This window comes from Nesoenas mayeri (assembly GCF_963082525.1).
Source record: "Nesoenas mayeri genome assembly, chromosome: 1".
Classification (NCBI taxonomy): domain Eukaryota; kingdom Metazoa; phylum Chordata; class Aves; order Columbiformes; family Columbidae; genus Nesoenas; species Nesoenas mayeri.
This window is the reverse complement of record NC_137541.1, coordinates 134,717,871-134,736,124: the sequence shown is the minus strand read 5'-3', so window position 1 is coordinate 134,736,124 and position 18,254 is coordinate 134,717,871. Positions and strand designations below refer to the sequence as shown.

At 37.9% G+C, this 18,254-nt stretch overlaps 1 protein-coding gene across 1 annotated transcript in view; it reads left to right on the top strand.

The window, feature by feature from the left end:
- ROBO2 (roundabout guidance receptor 2) overlaps positions 1 to 18,254 on the top strand; it is a gene marked incomplete at its 3' end in the record, with an annotated part of 521,961 nt that overhangs the window by 408,162 nt on the left and 95,545 nt on the right. The window contains exons 22-25 of the mRNA XM_080358539.1: positions 4,607 to 4,888; positions 5,264 to 5,389; positions 9,674 to 9,830; positions 15,466 to 15,726. Of these exons, the coding sequence (XP_080214665.1) occupies positions 4,607 to 4,888; positions 5,264 to 5,389; positions 9,674 to 9,830; positions 15,466 to 15,726 (826 nt within the window). The remainder of the gene's footprint in view (positions 1 to 4,606; positions 4,889 to 5,263; positions 5,390 to 9,673; positions 9,831 to 15,465; positions 15,727 to 18,254) is intronic.

Here is an 18,254-nt window from a genome sequence, read left to right as displayed (position 1 = left end):
ATATTTTTATCATTATAGTTCTTTGTATATTTGAGTGACAATTTGATTAAAAATTGACTTTAAAATGTTCATTTTGCTTCGTTTCTTTCTACTTTAAAATGTATCAGAGGGCTGGAGCACCTCTTCTATAAGGAAAGGTTGAGAGAGCTGGGGTGTTCAGCCTGGAGAAGAGAAGGTTCCAAGGAGACCTTGTTGCAGCCTTTTTGGTACTTAAAAAAGGCCAATAAGTAAGATGGGAACAGACTTTTTAGTGAGGCCAGTTGAAGCAGAACATGGGGTAATGGTTTTAACCTAAAGGAGGGGGGAATCAGGCTAGACTTGAGAAATAAATTTTTTATGGTGAAGGTTGTAAAACACTGGCACAGGTTGCCCAGAGAGGTGGTAGATGTCCCATTCCTGGAGACATTCCAGGCCAGGCTGGATGGGGCTCTGAGCAACCTAATGTAGTTGCAGATGTCCCTGCTCATTGCAGGGGGCTTGGACTAGGTGAACTTTCAGGGTCCCTACCAACCCAAAGTATTCTATGATTATAGGATTCTATGAAAATGTGGGCCTAGTTTGTAATTTAGCCCACAATGGTGAGACAGGGTCTGTTTATCACCTCAAGAAAAATGTATGTGTTATTCAAACTCATTCCCTTTTGTGTGGAGATGAGCAATGTGCTGTGCAGGACATTGTAGCCAGAGACAGAGGATGTCCATTAGAGCAGAGAACAACTCTGGGAACGTAAGAAGGATGCTCCTTCAGCAGAAGAACACAAGAATGTTGTTGCTGTCACCTTACCCTTCCCCTTCTTGCTGAGGGACTGTTCTCAGTCTCAACCACAATCCATGAAGAAAGCCTCAAAGGTCTTCAGAAACTTGTCTCCTTATTGGAGGAATGAATACATAAAAGGGAAATATTTAGATTTTTTAGGGTTTTATTTCCATTTTGAATTGAGGGAGGCCCTATAGAGAGATAAATAATGATTTATAATTATGATGATGAATCTTTAGAGGCGTTATTGTCTTTCAAACATTTTACTCATGTGAATTTCAAGATGTATGACTGGGATTTTTAAAAATCATAGTAATATTCACTTGTCTCTCTTACTTCCTTGTTTTCTCTGATGTTATAACGCAGCTAGTTCGGCGAAGTGGTGTTCAGAACAAGACTTCCTAACATAAATGAGTATATACATTTTTTAAAGACATAAATATAAAAAATACACTAAAATGCCAAAAATCTGTAAAACCAGCAAACTAATAAATGGTAAAAGAATTCAGTTTTGAACTATATTAGAACCTGTTTCTGAAAACCGTGCCTCATGTCAGTTATACATTCACATGCAAAACTTCTTGCTTGTGATTTGAGTACTGTGACTTCAAATTACAAATAAACATTCTAGATTTATTTTCCATGTAAAAATGTTGTAAAGCTCTTGTCTTACAAAAATATCACAAACTGAGCAAAACTTTTGATAAAATTTAGGAGGCAATTCAATATCTACCAGCTTCTTTGTTGTGAATTCCTTGAAAATGGAAGCCCTCAGTACTTTTCCATCTTTTCATAAGCTCACATAATACAGAAAAATTACCATTTTCTTTTAGCATTTGGCTCTATACGACTGAAATTGGAAGCGTGTTTTAAAGCTTTTGGCTTCAATGTGGATGAGGCATAGGTCCAAATTTGTCCAAGAAATGCAATAGTTATATTTGGAATTTCAGCAGCTTAATTCCGCCCATGATCTTTACAGTTGAGCTCACACTTTTATTCTGGCTATTTTGGGAACACTTATCTCTATCTGTTACAGCAGTTGAGTTTGGATGCTTCTGTATTGAAGATGGATTAGAAGTTAGATGTCTTTTAACATGAATTAACTGTATGGACAACACTTGGGCCTCTTTTATTGGTTAAAAGATCTATGAAAATTCAAAAGGCCTGTAAGAATTTTGAAAACAATAAGGTGGCAGTTAATCACTCTGGAAACTCAGAAGCCGAGACAGGCAGTTGAGACATTGCCTTGAAGAGTGAATTCCATGTTAAGTCCTAGACAGGTATTTGAGAACAAGGCTGTGTATGGGAAGCACAAGTTAGGTTTGGAGTCACATAAGGCCACAAAATGGTACTGAATATCCCAAGGCAGCAAGAAAGAGCTTCCCTCAGGAAGTACTTCAGCACTATTTGAATTATCTCAAGAGCTACAGAACAAGTTGAATTTTGGAGAGTTTTGGGGAAAGCATCCAGTGGGGAATGTGTGCTCATCTTTACTCTGAAATATATAGTGTGCCATTTTTGCTATGGCAATTTGGTGGGAAAATCACACTTGATTTTTACTAGGTGATTATGGCTCTTTGGCACTTTAATAGCTCTTTGAGTGCTTAGTGTATACATGTCATTGAGGTCAAAAAAGTAATCTGTGGTTGTACTAAAAATTCCCAGAATGTCTGAAGAACCTCAGCTTACTAATAAGAATGACTGAAAATTCTTAGCTGGTGAGCAGCTATGCAACTTTCCTTTCAAGTGTGTGCAAATGTATGCTTCCCAATTTTAAAGTGATGGTATAGAGATAGTACCTCTTCAGTTGCCAGAAAAGTTGCTCTAAAAGATAGATGTATGTCTGAGTATGTGAGAGATGAACATTTTACTTGTTTTTACTTCTGTGAGTCTGCAAATCCAACATAGGTTGAGCTGGACTTGCTTCATTTTATTAATCAAAACCAGAATGTATTTACTAAAATTTGTTCCATTATACATTGATTAAACCAATTGTGGGAAAGAAAAATCTTTGTATTGTGGATGAAAAGCAAGAAAGACAGGACTGTGATTGTCTCTTGCATCTCATACTGTATTTGCACACAGATGCATTTATGATTCCATGCTGCCCCTAAAAAGCACACTGGATATGTGCAGATAGATAGTAACAACCTGATTTTGAAATAGGACCGGTAGTTTGCATTAATTATAATTTTTTTGCACTTAAAATTTATCTGCAGATATAAGTTAATCCAATTAAAGCATTTTAAATACTTGATTGTGCCCATTTCCCTGTTGTTGTCTGCAAAACCAGATCATACTGATAGACCCAAATTTAATCTCTGTTTCTGCAGAGTGCTTGTTATTGCTGTTTTTATTGTTAATATTATGTTGTTGTCCTGAGACTGCAGATGTTTTTAGGGTCCATGTTAAAATGTTCACTGTTGCACGCATGAATGTAGTAGAAAATAGTTCAGTGGTCTAAATGTTCATCCCAGGGAAAAAAAAATCAAACCAACCAAACAAAGAAACCACAAGAGTGGGAGGAGGCAATAATATCATAGCTCATTGCTGGAAAACCCTTGAGTCTGTGAGAGAACAACTGTATTCCCTGAGTTTGCACAAAGCGCCATATCTGAGTCTGAAACTGAGCTTAAACTCTTGTCGAGCTGCAAGAATCATCTTTTCTCTCAGGGGCTTAAGGCATATAAAAATATCTGTGATACCTAGAATGGGATCTGAACATCCTCACTATAGGAGTATGCATCATCACAAGTACATTCTAACAGCTGGAGTCCATGTCTGCCATCCAGCCATATAAAGCAAATGGCATATGAACGGTGCATTTTTCTAAAAAGTAAATTCCAGAGTGGATTCAACTTTTCAGTCTCTAAATAAATTGTAAAAAAAGAGTACCATTTCATATATAAACCTCTGAGAGAGCAGGAAGAGGGTTATCTGCTGAGCTGTGGTGCTTCCTGGGACATCATGCCAATCATCATTAGATTTTTCACACTTCGGTAGTCTCGGCTTCTAAATCTAGTAGTCCACCAGCAAAGGTCACTACAATGTTTGGTAAGGAGAGAGGCTGCCAATCAAACTGATCAAAGGTACAAATTGCGGTGTTTGGTAGGATTCAAAAACTGTAGAAAAGTCAACAGATATTTAGTTAAATATGCTGTACTGTTTTTCAGCTAAATGGGTTGGAGTATTTGAACAAGTTGTTCTCCATTATCAACACTGCTTTGCCATTTTAAGAGACTGATCACTTAAATCCCTTCAGAATAACAGATTTTCTTTCACGTATCAGGAACAACTTGCTTTTGTCAGGTTTTTCTTTTATTCAAAAGGAGAAATGTACTAGCTAATGTCAAAAAGAAAATCAGATAAGCTGATGCATAAAACTTCAAGGAAGTCGAAGTGATGCCCTTAAAAATTACTTTGAGAGCTTTGGCATCCATTTAAGAGTTTTGCTGTGTATTTGCTGGGAAAGTTTCCCCTGTGATTTGTAGATTCACTCCTTTCATCATTTCCCTGAAGCTCAGACAGTTTCATTGGTTCTGACATAGAGTGAACAATTGAAAACATTCTTCAGTAGAGAAATACTCCAAACTTCACTTTCACAGTTGAAGGTATGGAAAAAAAAAAGATGGTTTTAGGCAGCGAGACGTGAAGGACAAGTGTTAGGCCTGTCACAGATGCTGATAGCTTGGCAATGGTTGTACATCATCTTCCCTTCGTTGGCTCATGGACCTGTCTTAGCTGAAATGCAAACGTGCAAAATGACACATTTATTTTTCATCTTAAACCTTGATACTTTCAGGATTCCTGTGCATCGATGATTTGTTTCATTTCCCTATGTTCACCACAGATGTGCTGCCACCAGTGCCAGGGCAAGGAGATAAAACCGCTACCATGCTTTCTGATGGAGCCATTTACAGCAGCATCGACTTCACCACAAAAACCAGTTACAACAGTTCCAGCCAAATAACGCAAGCCACGCCATATGCCACCACCCAGATACTGCATTCCAACAGCATCCATGAGTTGGCCGTCGACTTACCTGATCCTCAGTGGAAGAGCTCAATTCAGCAAAAAAATGACCTGATGGGATTCGGTTACTCTCTCCCAGAGCAAGGCAAAGGCAACAATGGTAATTACAGCTCTCATTTTCCAGAGCCCTTGGATTTATACTGTATCATCTATGCATGAATTAGAAGAATATTTTTAGTGTGTGAAATACTGTTCATATTTACCATAACTAATGCTTACATAACTTGCATGTGTGCTGAACCTCGCACAATCACAAAATATATTGTTCTATGCTTTTAGTCCTCTTTGTCCTCTGTTAATCACCAAGCCATCTGCCTTCCATTAGGCTAGGATAGGTACACATATTAAAAAAATCAAATTAAAACTTGCTGCTCCACCCTATCTGCCATTGACTTGCTAACTGCATGTGTTGCATGTGCTTGTGCTGACAACTAATCCCACGATGCCACTGTGACCTTTGCCCTTTAACCCTTAGCCTTGCTTTACATCCCTGACTACCGCGTGGCTGAGGGATTGGCTAATAGATTGCCACACAACCAGTCACAGGATTTCAGCACCACCAGCTCCCACAACAGCTCCGAAAGGAGTGGCAGCCTCTCAGGTTGGTTCCACTGCCGTGGGTGGGTGAGGGACGGAGGGGTGTTGGTGAGCAGCTCGCCAAGGAGGCGGAAAACCTCCCAGATGAGCTTTGCAGATAGATGCAAGGGTGCCTGCCCACTGGAACATCAATGAACAGCGTCACGTTGGCCTCTACTAAACAAACAAATGAGCAAAGAATCAACAAAACCAAAAATGTCTTTGGTGACACCTCTTTGGACATAATTGGAGAATCCTCCCAACTGTTGTGCCCAGCGTTCATCAGCACAATTGCAAAGCTTGCCTTGTCACATCCTTTCTGTGACAGCACAGTTCATAGAGCAACTCTCTTTCTGCATTAATCGTCAGTTTTTAAGTCTCCCCACACTGAACTTCATGAGGAGATTAATATTTTTGTTGAGTTGTTAACAGATTCCTCCCTCCCACGAGTGGTTTCTACATGCTGTTTTTCAGTGAAGCAGCTCAGAAATAAATGTAGGACCCTGCAAAATGATTGTACCAAGTCTGCATACAAACAGAACATAAATTTTATGTGTGTGCTGCATGTTATATTGAAAACATGATGCATTTTTGTTGGATGAAAATGACTGTAGTATGTGTGTTTTCATATATTTAAACACACCTTTTTCTTGATTTCTTTAATTTTGCTTAGTTATTGCTGATGTTATGTATATATTTATTTTTCAAGACAAAAAACGAAAAGCCAGCAATTAAAATGAATTCTATTATTTCACTTAACCTAAATATGAGAGAGCTGAAGGGACTTCAGATTCATACTATTTCCGTAGCCTTCTGATTTGCACTGTAAGTTGGAGCAATTGTGACAGTAACAGGACTAACCTAGAAATGGCTTCTTTATGTCAGTTTAGATGACTATTCAAGTGGAATCTTGAAGTTAGAACCCTGTAATTGTTGGCCCATAGCTCAAGTAGACAAATCTGTTTGCAAGTCTTGTGTTTTCATGGCGAGTATTGGCTGATTTGGCTGAGGTAAATAGGTTTATGGCATTTACAGAGAGGTATCTGTGAGGTAAGTTTACTTCAAGAAAGGTTCTTGTTCCTTTTATGAGAGATGTATTGGCAAGTAGCTTAGGAAATTGGCTTGTTCCTCTGACTACATGAAAATGCAGAAATTGATATGTTGAGGTATATATGTGCTGGTTATGAGAGGGCAGTATCACACTTTAGATGTGTTGACAGCTACAGCTGCCTAAGAACTTTCTCAGAAAATACAAAGTTTCATTGGAAAATACCAGTTGATCAAAAGCTGGACTTTGAACAAATACTTCAAGTGAAACCTATTTTGTGTAGTGTTTCTCAGTTTGAAGTAAAATTTCTGATGACACAGAAACTTAAGGTTAGCCAGTCTTTCTACGGCCAGGGCACTCCTATTGTGATCAAAGCAGCTCCCACCTGGCTGCCCCAGTGCTCAAATTAATGTCAGATTATTGGACTGAAGAGTCAGTGTTTTGCTCTCCATTGCCCACTAATTATGTCTTTAGTACAGACTAATTATGTCTGTAATACATGAAAAACTGGGGGAGACCTTCAAATAGTGTGATAATTAGAGCATCACTGGAGTCAGAGACCTGCTTCGATTATCTAGTCCCCATCAGGGTGAGCAGGGACTTGTTCTCTCACTTCCTTGGTTAGTACTTTAAGTACTACTTATTATTCTGACTAAGTTTCTGTCTTTCTCAAATGAATATCATGAGAAATCCTATTCCACCGTGGAATGGAGAATAGCTAAAAACTCAACTGCTTTATGATGCAGGGAAATTTTGTGGCTGTATGTTGCACAGCTCCCAGCATTTGTCAGTGCTCTGATCATCAGCCTGACTGGCAAATTATTTTTCCAGGACTTGATTAATCTAGAGATTTAAACAATATAACTGAATTTCAGTGTGAGGAGACTTTGAAACATCAAGCATCATTGCTGTGGGGAAACAAGGCTTCTGTGCAGCAGTTTTTGAACACTCATCAGGCATTATATATTAGGTGTCTGTTCCACTAGTCTGACAGTGAAGTAACTCTGCCCATGGGGACAGAAGAGAAATCTCCTGCCCAACTGTACCATGTAGGCTGCTTTGCCTACCAGTAATGACTTTGGAGTTCATTTCTTTTATTTCTTTATTCAAACAGTTCCTCAGCTCTCTGCTCCACTCTTTTTAATAACTCCTTTCTCTCCAAACCCTCCCAAATCCAATTTACTCCATACGAGCACCCCACACATTCATTTTGCTAGTCTCCTAAGATTACCAAAATGCTACATTTCCAAAATCTCCCTCTCCACCTCAACTAATCGCTAAGCTGAAGTTCTTCTCTGCATTTCTCCTAGTTTAAATCCCTCTGCAACACACACACACAGAACACACGCTCTTATGCATGTGCTTTACTCCCAAAGCAGCACCTCCTGCCTTAGCTCTTGTTGGCTCCTACTCCTGCTGACTTCTCAAAAATTCCTCTGTGTCACACAAATTAAAATTGAACCACTTCTTCTGTACTGTTCTGTGACCCTCTTTCTAGCTCTGCTTCCTGCTATACTTGTGCTTTGAAATCTTCATTTTCCCTCCAGAAGGTCTGTGTGTTTGTTCCTCCATTGCCACCATCACTGGGGTTTCTTTTCAGTTGCTCAAGACAATATTTCCCTTTTCAAGAAAGCCTCCCTCTCTGCCAGGCTATAAATGGAGGGAAGAGCCTGTCTTGCATCCTAATAGATGAAATATCAGCTCAGTTTGCACATAGTGAATGACAGAATCTTGGCTGGACTTACTGTAAATACTCCAAGACAAGGAAGGAAGAGTTCTGGTCTGGAATTGAGTAGTGAAAAGCAGAGTCTTGTTTACACCGTGCTGCCAGCCACACTGATTAGAACTATTGCCCAACTCATTGCCTGTCTCTGGCAGCCACAGCAGGGAGATGTAAAGAGAAGTCTTGGCTACTTCTGAATCAGAGAATCGCTTTGTTTCTTCCCTTTCTATTAATTCCTGCTTTGGTCCAGCTAGAGATATGTCTCTATTGCTAGAACTGCGCCTTCTTCTGAATATCTCTAAGCCTACAGCTAAGAGCCACGGCAAGGAGGGTGATGCCTGCCAGTGCACACCCAGCTGCCCTGCCTTGCAAATCAGGTGTGGCTTTTTTGATTCATTACTTTTGAGAATGTTTTACATGCTTTTTGGGGGCTGATTCTTGTAAATCAGCAAGAGACGTCAGTGGGTAAAATAGATCAGACTGTGTTTGCTGCAACAGGCAAGGGATGAGTGACTGCCATCTGGGTACCCCACTGAAAAAGCATATGACAAAACATTCTTCCACCCAACAATCCGGAGAGTTTGGAAGCCAAAAAATGGCAAAAAATAGACGGGTCTCCAGGCAGTTAAAGGATTTAAAATCTTGTGCCTTATGCTCTTAATGAGTTCCTGACAAGAAAAAGGAGTCAAGGCAAAATAAAAGAAGTGAAACAAGTGGGAAGAGAGCTTTTTCTGTAAGATCACATTCCCACAAATGCAAGTGTCTCAACTGGAGAAATGAGTACAAGGATAAGAAAAGAGAAGAGGGCCTAAGCAAAATGCCTTGCTTACCTCATTTCTAACAGCCTCCTCCATTAGAGCTGTACATCAGCGATAGAACTTCTCCTCCGTAGTGGCACAAGATATTTGAAACCTGTGAAACAGTCCTAAAACATTGCAGATGATTTCCTGATGTTTTAAAAAATTGAACTTAATAAGTTCCTATCAGCAAAACCCTGTTCCTTGTTGTTTTGACAACTTTCACTTGTCATTCTGGCTGAAAGATATTGAGCCTAATGACAATTTTTTTAGATTGTGTCCTTAACCTCTGTGTTTTCCACAGAAAGAGATTATGCAAAACAGTGTGATAAGCACATTGGATTCTGATATTTGAAATAATTTGCCATGGTCTATTATATTTTTTCTAACAGTGTATTCAAGAAGTCATAAAGCAGACATGAATAAATGAGTAAATATACTTCTGATGTAGCAAAACATGTCTGTCCTTGGTTATGCACTACCATATTGCAAATGTATGGAATTTTAAAAAGAAATGATTTTTCAGCAGTTATTCGGAATTTTTTTTCCATTGCATTCTATTATTATTTATAACCTTGTAACAGCATTAGCACGTTGATGCTGATTCTGCTGGGATATAAATACATCTTCTTTTTGGGGGCATGCCATCTGGAATCAGAATTCTTTCAAAGAAATGTAAATAGCTAGCTTTTTAAACCACATTATATCTCTAACATTTTATTTTTCTTTTTGGGTTTGCAGGTGGCAAAGGAGGGAAAAAGAAGAAAAACAAAAATACTGCCAAGCCCCAGAAAAATAATGGTTCGAACTGGGCCAGTGTTCCCCTCCCACCCCCTCCTGTGCAGCCGCTTCCAGGCACAGAGCTGGAACACTATGGGGTGGATCAGCAAGAAGCAGGGTAATTTCTTCTTTTTCTTTTGAAGAAAAAAGCTGTGGTTTGCTAAGTTACAATATTATTAAGGTTTGTTTAAAAAAATAAAAGAAAGTGCCTTATCGTATAGACTTACTTAAGGCTATAGAAAAGGAGTATTTGAATAACTTCTCTTGATAGTCACTAAAGATGGAAATAAAAGTGACCTTGCTTCATCGTCATGTAGGTCTTCTCTGCTTACTCATGCTGAGAAGTATCTTGCTTCACAGGTAGCTTAATTGAATTCTGTTGAGACTGCTTGCAGATGATGGGGCTCAGAGTGAGTAAGGATGACATAAGCTGGCTCCTGGTATTTTTTCGTTGCTTTGATGTTTAAAAATATTACAGCCAACAGAACAAAAAATTCCACACTAAATTGGATTAATTTTAGAAGATCAACCAGTGGATAATAATCTTCTCATCAGCTTTTAGAAAAAATTTCACAGTTGAGGAAGGCATGCCATTTATAGGTCTTTTTCTTAAATTATTATTTAAACAACTCTGGAGTTTCTGGAACATTAAATGTCTTTTTAGATAGCTTAAACTTTTTCTCAAGGACACAAAATCACACAAAAAGGACCAAATAAAAGGAAAGAGACATTTCCTGCACAGGGAACAGTAATGGAATGCTTTTTATAAAATCAAATTATATGAAATACCAGGTGATCAAACTCTGGAGGAAAATCAGTCTATACAGAAAAATAGTTTATTGTGGTCAGGTCTCTTGTAGTCTTTGAGAATCATTGTTCTTTCAGGGACAAATTTCTGGCTGTGTAAATACATGGTTTAATCAATATTTCCTAAGGATGAAACATATGTTTTAAAAATCATTGTAATAGCTTTACTGAATAAAAATATTTCAAATGTTATCTGTTTTATAAGCATGAATTGATCATTACTACTTTTATAATGAAAACTCACATAATTAAATATTAATATTTTAGTTTATACTAAGTCCTTCAACTCTTTGAAATGAATAATAACTATGTAAGTCAGTAGACTTCCTTTTAAAATGAAGAGCCATTTGGACTGTATTAGAGTTAGGATTTCACAGCAAATGTAAGGGAAAATGAATAACCTTATCGATTGTACATGTTGTTTAAATCTCAAGGTAAAAACTGCATATAATCATTATGTTCTGTATTCTCACATAAAATGCTAAAATAAATTTAAGATGGTTTTGCCATATAAGAATTGTCTTTATCAATTTATATCCTTAAAAAATGTGCAGCTATTTCACTAAAATAATTACGCAATAAGAGGCAAACAACTTGGATTTTCTTTCAGGACAAGAAATAGCGTAAAAGGTGCATGGAAATCACTTCTAGAGAAATCATTCATGACACAGGGCTTGACTCCTCAGTTGCATAAAGTATCTGTTATTTAGCTGGAAGGGACAGTGTTGGTTAGCAAGACCAGCAACTGGTCATTTAAGGATAAAGTAATGACCAACCTTCCAGGTTCCAAACAATTCAGGCTTAGTTTTTCCTCTAAGTATCTTGTGAATTACTCTTCTCTGATTTTGTAGTATCTAAGTAATAGTGTTTGTAACAAGGCCTTCTAACGTGATTTACCAAACATACAAAACAGTTGAAGATTAGACTTAGACTATAAGTCTTGAGCTACAGTAATTTGCAGCCAGCTTTGTTGAATGAATCTGCAATGCCCATACTTCCTGAGGATATATCCAATGCTAATGGCTGTTCTGTATTCAGGGGTTGATACTATTTCGGTTTTCAACATGCTGAAATGGAATGAATCATAGACTGCATTCCTTGTGTTACCTTTAATATTGACATGTTGGGTTTAAAAAAAAGGTGAAGCAATTTTTTTAAACACATTTTTTGTTTTTCTTTATTTGCTTTGATGTATACTGTGTATGACAAGTTCAATGTGTTTTAATTTTAGAAGTAATTACATGCAGATATGATTATATTGGGAATTACAATTGAAAAAATGAACTTCCACTCAGAAAAACTCAAGACTTTATTTCATAAAGTTCTCCCAATGTGGTATGAAAGGTGGATGTTTAGAGCAATAAAATAAGGAAGTTGGCATCTAAACAGGAACTTATTTTTCTTTGCATGTCTTCCTATAACTCTTGAATTCAAGTGTGAATTTCATTGGTATGAGTATCCCAAATAAACAAACCGTTTCGACATCTTATTTTGCTTAGTAGAAGTTAACAATAGTGGCCTATTTCCTTATGAATTGTAAAAGAAAACACATAATAGCAGCAAGGAAAAAAGTCACCTAACTTAAACATAGGCAAAAAAGAAAAGAAAATAGACTCTTAGTTCTCTCTATCATCTTCTCCTCCTCAGAACTGAGGTTTGCATTTGCCTCCATTTTTCCATGAACTGCAAGACACATACGGAAATGTGAACATCTTAATCCAAGCAGTCATTTTATATATTGCTTTTGGGGTGTCTTAAATTCCTATTTAACCCATGCAGAAAGTCTGTTTATGCTGTTGTTTTCCTAGCAAAGTCTTTCCTGTGAAAATTTCCACTTTTTTGTGGTCTCCTACAAACTCTCTTCTTCTTCCTTTTTGTCTCCCTTTATTTTCTCTTGTATATACCACAGAGTCTTTGAAGCTTCTCTTTTCCTGTAGTAGCTCCCAATCAAGCATGTTCCTTTTCCCACCTATTTCAGAGAAGGTTCTTTTGCTTGGTTTTATCTAATAAACTTGACAGTAAGGAAATGCTTATTTCTTGTTCACTATCATCTACTTATATTTTTTCACTGATAATATGCATGATCTTGAGCTAACCTCAGTAAAGGCAGTCTTGATATTGTTATCATTGGTTATTTGTTTCTTTAGTAAAGAAGATAATACGTTTTGCATCAAAAAGTTGGTTTTGGCAATGGCTAGAGAGGGAAGCTTGCTTTGTTGCAACAATATGTATAATGAAACAGAATTGTTACAGAATGTGCCCTTATCTGTCACCTCTTTTTTTTTTTTTTATTTTAAAGCAAAAAAAATTATCAATGTAATTAACCAAGATTTTTTAATAGCAAAAATAAAAATAGAATAAAAGTGCTGAGAATAGAATAAAGATTATTAGAAACATAGAGAGTTGTGTTTGTTTACCAGAACTTATTAGGGAGTTAATTATCATGAAATTACAATCAGGTCCCTAGTGAAGTTAAGTTGCTTAGATTTTAATAAGAAGTAGTTGAAAAAGATTGCATTTCATCAAGTTGTATTTACTCAGGAAAACAAAAAGAACATGGATGTGACCTATATTCACTACGTTAGTTCCAGAAGTTTCAATAACTGCATAATTTATATGAGGAATATTTATTACTATGTACTCTGTTAGGTTTGACAGCCTTTTCTTGCAGTTTTTTGTTGTTTTGGTTTTATTTTTAAATGCAGGTGGGAACTGGTGGCTTTTTGGACATCTTACACTGTGAAGACAAAGGTTCTTGTACCTGAAGTCTTGAATGTCAATGTCCTGAACTTCAGGTGTAAGCTTCTTTCCATTAAAAAAAAAAAAAAAAATCTAGGTAAAAATATGGTACTTGTGCAGAATCTTTTTACTAAGAAATCCTTCTACTAAGAAGTATTTTTACTAAGACATCTTTTTACTATCAAGCTTAGCATTTGGGGATTTGAAGCAAGCAGGGTCAAAAGGAGAGCACATCCAAAGCTCGTTTATGCACTGCTGAAAAGTCACTAGGGAGTATCTTTCTGCCCTGTCCCTTTTAAAGAAGATACCATTATACAAAAGCAAGAGGTTGAGAGAGTAAAAGGAAGTGACAGAGCTGCTGCACTGTACATTTTTAGCAGCATGAGTTAGGATGGTCCCTTCAACTTTAAGTGGCAATGTCATAAGTCAGTACTGCAAGGAAAGAAAAATTGGGACTTGTCGTATCTTAATTGTCTCCTAAGGAACTGAGTATATATCATATAATGTTTTATTGAATCTCTGTGTTATGAAAATAGTAATGATGAATCACTGTAAAGCTCCTAAATGTCAAGTGTTAAGATGCAGCATTTATTTGCACCCCTGTACATATATCTATGTTTGTGTATCTATATACAGTTATATCTAGATATAGATTGAAAGTGATAATGACTTTAATTATAAGGTATGTCTTTGGATGATTATGTCAGATTGTTCTAGCTATCTTGAATCTGTGCTTTTAAATACAGACAACAGACTTTTGAATAAGGAAAAATTAGTTAATTTTAGAAATACTCAGGTTTTGCTTAAAGTAAATGTTCTGTTCATAATGCAAGTTTTGAAACTTCTCTCTCTCAGTGTTCTTAGCCTTTTTGTAGTCCAGGTTCACTCTTTCATTTTTCTCTGGGACATTGGTAATTCCTTTCTTCCATATCAGAAACCTTAAAGGAGTACTTTTAAACTGTTTTGAGAATTTATCTGTATAACGCAATGCGTTGCCTGCCTGCATTGCAGAAAAAAAGAGCTGTGCCTTGTCACAAGTGCTTGAAGGTGGGAAGAAGATGAAGTGACTTAGATGTTGCTTGGGGAATGGCCTTCAGAGTGTGAGAAAGTTTGGCAATGAAGGAGCTGTTAGAGCTTTTGGTTGTCGGCTTGACTTTCAAAAAGAGCTGTCTGTCCTGAGGTATTTTGGAATACACTTTGAGTTCAGAAGAAATGTGTGCAGATGCTCAAGGGACTGCAGACTGACTGGAAGTTTTGATGATGGGAAGAGTAGACAATGTTGAGATTTGAGTGGTGTGATTGTCAGCAGAGATGTGAACAACTGAAGTTGTGTTCAGATTAGGGAATGATGTATCATCACTTCTTACACCTTTGGTATATGACTGAAAACTGAACCACAAAAAACCATCAGAACATCTCTTATGCATGAAGAGAGAAGAATTTGGTATTGAAGAATATTGGTAGCTGACAATTCTTTAATTTACTTTGGGCAGGTGTGTTGAAAGTATTCAAAAATTTAGCACTGTCTAGGTAAGTCTCAGTAAAGATTGGTCAGGAGGTGGGGTGCTGGCAGAGCTGTCAACATGTGTGCTAACGTATCCTATCAGCTGGTGCTGCAACATAGCGTATGCTTAGAGTCAGTGCTGCTGCGATGTGGATGTACTACCCGTGACAGTAGATACCTGTATGCAGTTTAGAAAGACCAGAACTGATGTGGGAAGTGTAGCTTTTTATTTGAGCTACAAAATAGAAACAAATAGTAAATCCATAGACAAATAAAGGGGAGGATGGAAGTTAGGAAATGTGCAAGTGCAACTACATAAAACTCACTCTGCCTTTTGAGAATGCTGCTATTTCCATGTCTAGGTCAATCTTCAATGCATTCTCCTAGGTTAATGATCCAGGAAGTGAGTTAGTTCATTTTTGTTGTTAATTGTGGCATAACATTATCTAATCACCATTAACAAATGTGATAATGGATCCATAATTTTTTCGTTGCACATCTTACTCAAGTTGCTTAGCTGTTGTGGGAAACATTAAGCAGACTCAGTAAGGAGAACTTAAGCAATTATAACCCTATTTTCAATAAATGTCAAAGTTCACACTGCATATGAGGGCTCAAACTGTAGCAGAAATCTTGTACACCCTCTACTGCACGGCAAAGGTGAGATTTGATATATACTAAGTTTATTTGCTTTTTATTTTAGATATGACAGTGATGGTTGGTGTCCACCTTTGCCAGTTCAGACCTACCTACATCAAGGCATGGAGGATGAGCTTGAAGAAGATGATGATCGTGTTCCCACACCTCCTGTCCGAGGAGTAGCTTCGTCACCTGCGATCTCCTTTGGGCAACAGTCAACTGCAACCCTCACACCTTCTCCACGGGAGGAGATGCAGCCAATGCTTCAAGCCCACCTTGATGAATTAACTAGGGCCTACCAGTTCGATATAGCAAAGCAGACATGGTAAATGTTTGAAGGGGGCACCCATGGTCTGTAAAATGAAGGAATAATACTAATTTATTTCTTGATTACATAAATATTCGCTGTGTTCAACTATATTTCAGTCCTGTTTCCAAAGCAGTAAAATGGAAGAAGAGATAGCAAAACTGTATCTACAGTATGAAAGCCTTAAACATTATTAGGTGCTTTTTAAACCCATAATGCTTGCTAATATATTAAATCTTGGCTAAAACCACGTAAAATAATATCCTCTGGAATTTTATATATATTCAGCTCAGTAGTTAACATCCAGCTACTGACAACTTTTATGCTGCTCAGAGTTCTCTCTTTTCAGGCTAGCAGAAGATACAAGTGTTTTAGGATTTTTAAACATGTTGAAGTTCTAAATTCCTGATTAAAAACAATGCTAGTCACCTGAAATAGCAATGTAACAGCTTTTACCCTGTGCCACATGAGAATTAAGCATTTGTATCTTTGACTGTACTCTGAAATGCCATGAAAATTTCTGATTCATAGGGAAAAACCCAGAAATAGCAGGGAGGAAGTTGTTAGAATTTACAAAATGGATCTAGCGTTTTAGAGTGCTTTATACTTATTTAAAAGAAGAGCAAGCAAATACCACAGTAACATTTCCCCTACAAAACAAACAGAAGCAATCTCCTCATGGACTGAAAAAGAACTTGTCAAGTGCACCAGGCTGGGGATATGGTGAAGGTCAGTTGCTTTCTGGATGTTCCCTAAGCAGCAGTTGTCCTTTTACAACTTTTCTACCCAGACAAAGCCCGTGAATCTTGGAGGAGAGGAGCAGAGCTAGTTACTGAATGGCACACTGCCAGCTGAGGAGAAGCCTTTCTTCGCTGGTAAATAAAGCCACAAAGTTATTCAGCTTGAGCTACCATAAATAGATCAGGCAGGTAGGCAGGCTGTGCCAAATCAAAGCCAGCTGTTTTCCCTCCACACCATCAAAGCCTTAAGGCGCGTCTGCAGTGTGCACTCAATCGACAGGGTACTGCATTCCCACCACAGTGCCACGCTGCCAAACACAGCCTGGCCCGAGCCTGGCCTGCCTGTGGGACCGGCTTAATTCCCAGGCAGCAGCTAGACCTGGCCTAGTGAAGGCAGCTGACTTCTGAGCCAGCACACAGGTGCATACCCACTGTGCAGTCAATCACTGCTGCATTTTGCAGCTGTTACCCTTTCTATGCCCTACAAACCATGGGTGCCAGTCTGTGAGAGGATAACGTAGCAGGACTCTGAAGTGAAGCGTCTTGCAGCTGACAGGAAAGGTCTTACTCCCTTTTGGGAGAAATGAAAGTTGATTGGGAACTTTCATCATGTGTTTAGGAAAATACATATTTTAATGTTGTTTTTGTGCAAGGTCACAGTAATAGAGCTTGAAAAGCTGAAAAAATACCAAGGAAATTGCCTTTTTTTCACACTAGGACCTTATAGCAGGTATTGGGGTAAATATTGGAAGTTGCAAATACAAGTGATTTTTGTGGTAGTTATGACATACACTTGTTTAATGCTTTGATATTTTTTGGCTGGACACCTATCATGCTGTTCATCAAATGCTGTTCAAAGTCAGTATTCATTGTCTTAAGTGGGAAGGATGATTTCTCAGTTTCCTTTTCACAAAGTTAACCTGTCCAGCGTAGAGGGGGAAAACAAAACAATATGAGACCGGTTAGATAGGTTACTCTAGGAATAATGGAAGAGAAGCATAGAGACCGACCAACTAGAAACTTAAGAGCAAGCACATTGGACACTGCTGAAAAAGTCCATAATCATTATGGCCTTGATCCAGCAAATCACTTAAGTATATGCTTAACCACAAGTACATGAGAAATTGACTTCAATTGTTCTATCACATGTTTTAACATTAAGCATATGCTTAAGGATTTTACTTGATTGGGAGCTAATTGCACTGTTTATTGAGGGTTAGTTAGATGGCAGTGCCCTTTAATGCAGTGTTTGGAATGCTGCATAGCTGAGAACCTGGTGTCCAGGCAGAAAAGTATTCAAGAACTGCTAATGTGGAGGGGGTTGTATATCAGAAGGGAAGCATTTGTTCTGCAAATGAGCTTCAGAATAAGCAATAATTTAAAACCTACACCAAGGTGGAGAGAGATTTCAGTGGTACAGAAAATTTACCATGGCATTCTCAGATCCACTAGATTTACATTAAGGGGGAAAAAGAAAAAAGCTCTTTGAAAGAGAGAACTACTGCACTTATCAAGTGTCAGCAATAATACAGCACAATGTTTTAGTCGCAAATATAGTAGACCTAGGTAAGCAAACAGGTGACAGTTATAATATTTTCTGTTGCACTGTGTCCAGGCAAGAGACCAGCAGAATCCTGGATCTTGTCCAGAGTGTTGCCAATTCGAATCAGGCCACAGATGACACCTCATGAACAGCCACCCAAGGATTCCCATGTGCCTCAGTTAGCAATTTCAAGTGTGGTACACGCTCTTATGCCAAGGCCAGTCTTGCCTGCGTCCCTTGTCACAGCTTGCTGTGTACCTGTA